This window comes from Alligator sinensis, unplaced genomic scaffold, assembly GCF_000455745.1.
Source record: "Alligator sinensis unplaced genomic scaffold, ASM45574v1 scaffold1369_1, whole genome shotgun sequence".
NCBI lineage: Eukaryota > Metazoa > Chordata > Crocodylia > Alligatoridae > Alligator > Alligator sinensis.
Window position 1 is genome coordinate 303,873 of NW_005842875.1, and position 7,120 is coordinate 310,992.

Genomic DNA, 7,120 nt, shown 5'->3' on the forward strand with positions numbered 1-7,120 from the left:
GAGCCGGAGACGGGCTGCCACAGCCGAACCCCCGGGGAGGACGGGCAGAGCCGTAGCGAGAGCCCCGGCTGCACCCTCCCCGACAGGCGTCCCCACCCTGGCGGGGCACTGCGGTGCCAGGGCCTGGCCCCACGGAGGGCGGCTATCTCAGGCAGGCCAGAGCCACAGCCCACGGGGCAGACCTGGGAGGTGTTTCTGCTGGGCGTCGTGACCTGGGAATTCCCCACGTGGCCCTGGCAAAGTCTTTGTGGGTGCCCGGGGCGGCCCATGACCCTCCGGGGCGGTGAGCGAGCTTGGGGGCACGGCTGGACTGGGGCCGGGGCTGGAAAGGCTTCCCCTGCCTCCCCTGTGGCTCAGCACCCCTGGAGCTGCGAGCTGCTCTGGGCTGCAGCGCCACCCCGCTCTCTGCAGCGCCGTGCAGGGGCCAGGCAGCTCGAGCAGTGTGGGATGCGGCGGAGGTGATGCTTCCGGCAGGAGGAGTGAGAGTCACCGGGGGCTTCTGTGCTGATGCTGTTGCGGGCGCCGCAGCCTCGGGGCCTCGCAGCTCCTCGTGCCTGCCAGGGCCCAGAGCACACGCAGCTCCCCTGGCGTGGGCCTGGAAACCCAGGGGTTGCTGCTCCGGCCAGCAAGGACCAGGTGTGAGCCTGGCCTCAGCTCCCTGCTGCCATCCGGGGACGAGGCCACTGCAGCCCTGCGCCCTTCTGTTTCAGACAACCACTCCCAGGTGTCCAGAGCATCTCTCCGTATCCGCATCCTGGACGTGAACGACAACCCGCCCGAGCTGGCCACCCCATACGAGGCCGCGGTGTGTGAGGACGCCAAGCCTGGCCAGGTAGGGCTGTCCCAAGCGGCTCCCCGCGGCACAGGGGGGTGGATTCTCGTGGCTGCTCGTGCTGTACTCGGGAAGGGGCTTCGTCCTTGCGGAGCGACAGCTTTGTGCCATTCGTGGCTCCATACTGCTCCTCCTAGACCCTCTGGGGGCACCCGCGGTGTGGGGCTGTGGCGCCGCTCGGCTGGTCCTTCCCCGGCCATGGCTGCTGTGGAGCAGGGTAGTGCAGGTGCCCAAGCAGCCAGGCTGGGTGCACGGCCGTCTCCTGCCACGCGTGTGCCTTTCCCACCGTGTGATGAGACCTGAGCTGCGCCTGGCTCTTTGGGAAGGGGTCCGGGAGGAAGCTCCAACCTCTGCTTTCTCTCTGCAGCTGATTCAGACGATCAGCGTCGTGGACCGGGACGAGCCGCAGAGCGGCCATCGCTTCTACTTCACGCTGGTGCCGGAAGCCACCAACAACCGCCACTTCTCACTGCTGGACGTGCAGGGTGAGTCCTCGCGGCTCTCCTCCCCTTCGTGTGACCCAGAGCCGGCACGGCGGGAGGGGGCGTGAGCAACCACCCCCTTCAGAGCTGCCAGCTATGGCAGGGGCTGGGCCCTGGGGCTGCTGCCCTGCCCCAGGCATGGCGCTGGCTGGGGCAGGAGCTCACGGGCAGCAATCGCACCTGGCAGCTGCAGGCTGCACCTTGCACTTCCCACGTGGGGACGGATGCTTGGGTCCGTGGCTAAGCAACCCTGTTATCCCTCTGTCCTGCCTGGAGAGCGGGCGTCCCTGCAGCCGGGCACAGACGTGTCGCACGCCCAGAGAACGCACCAGGTGCCTGCAGGCTTTGCTCCTGGCATCTCCGCCCTGCCAGCTTTGCCGCAGGGGGCAGGGGGAGTCTCTGCCCTCGTTGGCTGTGGCTCCGTTTGGTCTGTGCTCACACGTGTGGTGCTGGCCACAGCTGTGCTCAGTGCTTCGGGGCGGGAGCCCCAGCTCCGCGCTGCTGGGGAAGCCGTCTGCCTGCAGGCCATCCCCGCATGCCCTGCAGCAGCAGTTTGATTGCCCTGCGTCTCGGCCTCTAAACCTATGAACGGGACAAGCAGCCCACGGGGCACTTGCTGCTCACTGCCCCCGCGGCGCAGGCTGGCCACGTAGACGGCTCCAGACGCGCTGCCTCTCGCCGAGCCTAATGCAGGACCTTGTGTGGAGGGCCCTGGTTCCTCTGTCACAGGACAGGACCAAGTGCAGGGGCAGGTCAGTGCCTGCCAGCTCCCATCCCCGCTGCGGCCAGACCCCCTCGTGCCCTCACCCCTCTCTCCTCCCTGCTTGTCCCCAGCCTCCAGGCAAGGAGGGGATGTGGGCTTACGGGTAGGGCACGACCTATCCTGGGACCCTCAGGCTGGAGTTGGGATTCTTGCTACGTCTTACCAGCCTGGTCCTGCTGCCTGCTCTGGGCTGTCCCGGCCCCAGCTCCCCTCTGCCCGTGGCTGCATTACGCACGTGGCTCGGGTGATGCCCGCTCAGCACATGCCAGCCGGGGCGTTGCTGCCCCGCATGCAGCTTGGGGCTTCACCCCCGGCAGGCCCCAAACTACGACGTTCGGTCCCAGGATGCAAGCCACCCCTGGGCTCGCATGCAGCCCCCACTGCCGCCAGGCAAAGACTGGCTCTGCTGCGGACAGTCGTCTCCACGTCAAGGGGTCCTGGGATATGTCGTGTGTCACCGCACTGAGCATCGCCCGTGCCGTGCCGTGCCGTGCCGCCTCGCCTGCAAACTGGCCGGGCCGTTGCGTGGTTGCTCTGAGGGCGTCTAGGACCCTCCACGTGCTCTGCTCCCAGCCACCATGCAAGGAAGGTGCTTTCCCGGCCCAGCCTTGCTGCTTCATCCCATCCCCTTCCCCAGGCTGCCCATACAGGTCCCTCCCCTTGCTGCAGCCCTCCCGCAGCGCTGCCGGTCCCTCTGCCGTGCTCGCCCCCTCTTGCACCCTCTGCTCCCTCTCTATATAAATATCAGCGGTGACAAACTGCTACCACCAGCCCATCTGTTTCTCTGTACAAATTTGTAGCCAGTTTTGAAACGTGATTTATAAATATTGCTTCTGCAGCCAAGGAGTGGCACTGATGGATGTCGGCACAGATGGGCTCTCCGAGCACGCTCCAGTCCTGCTTGCTCCCTTTGCACCCACCTCTCGCACTTCCTGTTAGGCAAGAAAAAGCAACATCAGGCGTGTAACTCATCCCCGCAGCGTGACAGGGGCCAGCGTCCTCTCCAGAGCCGCAAGCACCTCTCAGCCTCTGTAGAGCGTCGGGCCTGGCCTGGCGCAGAGCGGATGCAGGGCGGCGGCGGTCAGTGGAGCATTACATGGATGATGTTTGCTCATGTGCTGTTTGCTCGCACACTCCAAGCGCCCCGTTGGCTACGCATGGCCACGCGCCGGCCATCCCTGGCACCAGCAGACCAGAGGCAGCCTTGCAGGGCAGGACCGGGACGTGCATGAGCACTGCGTGCCCCGCTGGCTGTGCATGGCCACACGCTGGCCACCCCAGCAGCTGTGCAGGGCAGGGCCGGGACGTGCGTGGTGTCGTGCAGCTGTGGCCAGCACTGTGGGGGCTGGCAGGGCACTTGGCAGAGGATGGAGGCACCCGGGAGGGCAGCAGGCTCTGGAGCAGAAAGGAATTGCGCTCGGACAGGGATGGCCCAGGTCTGGCCCTAGCCCTGCAGGCAGTACAGACGGGCTGAGCTGGAGGGGCCTGGCAGCATCCTGGGCAGGGCCGTGCCAGCCCTGCCTGCTGTGGGGACCCCTGGAGAGCCATGCCGGGGAGCTGGAGTTCCTCCTGCCCTCTGTTCAGGGCCTTTGTAGCTGGCCAAGGGCTTTGCCGTGGCCAGGCCCATGCATCCCTGGGCTTGCTGCAGTTGGTGAGGTGCTGCCCAGTATAGCAGCGTCTCAGATGTTTCACTGCCGGGTCCTATTTCCATCGCCTCCCCCATCCCAGCGCGCATCTAGCACAGAGCATGGGGTGGCGGCCTGCCCGCCCCAGCACAGCTGGCAAGGACCCCATCCTGCCATGGTGCCTTGGGTACTGATCCCGAGAGCAGAGGAAGAGGCATCCCCTGCGCTCAGTTCAGGAGGGGTCAGTGGCGGCACGCTGCAGGCTCCAGCTCCCGACAGCATGGCCTGGTCTACACGGTGCAAGCGGAGTGTGAGCAGCCCCGTGCCACAAGACGCGGCCCCAGCGTGGCGGCTGTCCTTCGTGGTTGGAGCACCTGACAATGGGACCTCTCCCGGGAACGCCCATACCTGCCGAGCTGTTTGCTTGCAGGGTCCCGCGGTGCTCTGGGCTGTACGAACCCAGAGCAGTGACGGTCTTCCCCACAGAGTGCTGATGCGGCTCGTCCTGCTGGCCTCTTCCCCAGCCGCACGCGCGTGCCGCTGCTACAAAGGACTGCATCCTTGGCCTTGCTCCGGTGTTCGCAGCACCACAGACCCTGCTCCAGGTCAGGAAGGAGCAGGGGAAGCCTGGGGCCAGCTGGATGCTGCGTGCCCCGAGGCTGGGTGCCCGCGGCCCTCACGCCCCACTGCACCTGCCCGGCCTCACTGCTGCTGCCTGCGCAAGCGGAGGGCCCGGGCCCCTCGGCACCTTTATTGCTGCTGAGCAGAGGAGCCGCATGTCAGGACTGAGCTAATCTGGCGCTCGGTACCAGCTCTGCTTCTGCTCCTTCATCTCGTTGCTCGCCTCCAGCCCCCACAATCAGCTGGGAATGTTAAATGAGGTTTGTCCTGCCGAGCTCCCCGAGGCAGAGGCAGAGGCAGAGCCCCTGGCCTCTCCTGCCCGCCCTAACATCGGCATCGCAGCGGAGAGGCTGCACCTACAGACCTGCCTGCAGCAGGGCGGGTTAAGTGCGTTAAGCAGCCAGGGCCGAGCGCGTGCGCCCAGTTGGCGAATGCACCGACTTCCCCCAGGCCTGCCCAGACGCCTTGGCCTTCCTGGGGCTCTGGTCACGCCTCCCGGCTGGGTCTTCCTGTCACAAGCAAATCGATTAAAGAAGCATTTGAGGCAATTAAGGCCCAGAATCATGTTCTCCAGGAAACACTAACTGCACTGGAAGGGAGCACGGAGGGAACCAGCCGGGAGATAACGCGGAGTGACGCGTGGAGGCCACCGACTCCGCAGCTCGGGGCTCGACGAGCAGATGTCTGAACTCTCTGAAGGTCTCATTAAGAGCCGCGTGGTGGGCGCTGGCAGGCTTGGAAAGCTTGACAGTCCAACACCGGGATCCGCGCGGCACCGGAGGACAGGAAGCCGATACTCCAGCTGCACCGGAGCCACTTCTCCCCGCTCTGCCAGACGCCGTGGCAGCTCTGGCACGGAGCAGGAAGAGCCCGAGTCTTCGCTGGGGCAGACGAAGGCTGCCTGTGTCCCTGGGGCGTGTGGGCGAGAGGGAAGTTAAATGCAAGTGAGTGAGTTCCTTCCCCGACCTGCGCCCAGCCACGGAGCGAGTCTCGCCCCTCCCGGAGAGGCCTCTCGGGCGGGGGGAGCTGCTGCTACACCACGGCTCCCGCTGAGCAGAGGGCCGTGCGGTGCAAAGCGCGCGCCCCGGGAGGCGGAAGCTGTGCAACATCTGCTGGAGGAAGGGAAGACAGATGCTGACTCTGGCCCTGGGAGCACGGGAGAGGACTCAGATACGAGAACCCAGCCCTGAGGTTTGATTGCGCTCATCTGCTTCCCTCTTCTTGCTCTTGTCGACTGAGTTATGGAAAAGAGTTATAGCTCGGTCTCCGCAGCCAGCCAAAGTGTCTGTGCACAGAAGGACGGGGGAGGCTGAGCTGCCGCGGTACCCCGGGCTGGGACCTGGCCGTTGTTGCAGGGAGACTCGGTTCCCCTGCTCCCCTGCCCTGTGCTGCTTGCACAGCCTGGGCTCTGCCCCGGCTCTGGGGATGCTCGTCTGGAGACGTGGGCAGGGGATAACGAGGGACTGGCTCTGGGAGGAAGGCCCCTGCTGCTCCGTGAGATGCTGGAGGCTGGGGCCCCCCGGCGGTGCGTGGGGAGCGAGGCTGCAGGGTAAGAGGGCAAGGAAAGCAGCCAGGCGCTGGGGCTTGTGAGCCCCATGATGGGCAGAGGCAGCCTGAGGTCGACCCTTGCTAGAGGCGACCGCAGTGCTGTCGCCCGCGTGCTGGGAGGAGCACCCACGCAGGCAGGGATGGGCACCGGCCCCGGCGACAGGCTGAGTGAAAAAGCTGCAGGCTGGGAAGGTGACGTGGTCTGGGCGGCATCAGCATGACGCTGGCAGAAACCAGCCGCAGCGCAGCTCCCCTGAGCGAGGAGCCCCTGCATGGGGGCGATGGAGAGGCAGGGCCGGAGGGTGCCAGCCCCAGGCTGGGAGGGAAGCCCCAGGCAGCAGCAGGGTTGGAGGTGTGATTGCACCAGGTCTTGTCTGAGCATCCCGAGGGACGCTGGGTACTGCCAGCCTCTTGGTGGGCGTCACCGTCTGGCACGGCATTTGCTAACGTTCGCTGGGCAGAGAGATGGGCCGTAGCGCGAGTGCCTGACACTCCCCAGCCTGGCGCGGAGCACAGCCGAGCTGTCTGCCCTGCAGCTGCCCGACCGCCGAGCTTGCACCTGTCGTGGGCTGCTCCGACCTGGGCTTTGTGGGCACGCAGCGAGCCCCTTCCTCCGTGGGAGCTCATGGCTTCTGCGTTCGATCTGAGAAATAGGGCTGTGAGACCAGCGCGTGCCGCAGCCGCCCCCCCTCTGGCAGGAGCCGGAGCCGACGGCGAGCAGACCGGGAGCTGGCAGCGCTCTGCGCTTCCAGAAACACCAGCGCTGGTGTTAAGTACATATTTACATGGAGCGACAGCGGTGTTTACCTGGCAGATGGGCCTGGCTCCAGCCTGGAGCTCTTCTCTAGCCAAGCCCAGGGGCCACAGCCTGGCCCCCAAGCTGGGGGCTGGGCAGAAGGCCCTGGCAGGGCTGGGGTACAGCCTGGACCTCCCAGACTGGCCTTCCCTGCCCCGCGCTCGCCGGCCTGCAGCCAGCTGTGCATGCTCCGTGGCAGTAGATCAGGAGCCCTGGAAGCCCCCTGGCCTGGCGAGTATCTCTGGCCCTGTGGCACCACATCCACGTGCCGGCGGCTGCTGCGTGGCGCCTGGGCAGAGCGGGAGTCCTGGCCCCGTGCTCTGACAGTGCTATTAATGTTGTTTATGTCTCGCTGCCACGCTGCAGGGAGCTGGAGCAGCAGCACCAAGCCAGAGCGGGTTTACCTGCGTACCAGCAATTAGCATAACAATACACAGCATCTCCTGGCTCCCC

The 7,120-nt window shown here is 66.1% G+C and overlaps 1 protein-coding gene across 3 annotated transcripts in view; it reads left to right on the plus strand.

Moving 5' to 3' along the window:
* The window catches only part of CDH22 (cadherin 22), a 72,028-nt gene that overhangs the window by 60,068 nt on the left and 4,840 nt on the right, over positions 1-7,120 (plus strand). For all 3 annotated transcript variants that reach the window (XM_025191997.1, XM_006035793.2, XM_025191998.1), the window contains 2 exons: positions 711-832; positions 1,200-1,317. In XM_025191997.1, the coding sequence (XP_025047782.1) occupies positions 711-832; positions 1,200-1,317 (240 nt within the window). The remainder of the gene's footprint in view (positions 1-710; positions 833-1,199; positions 1,318-7,120) is intronic.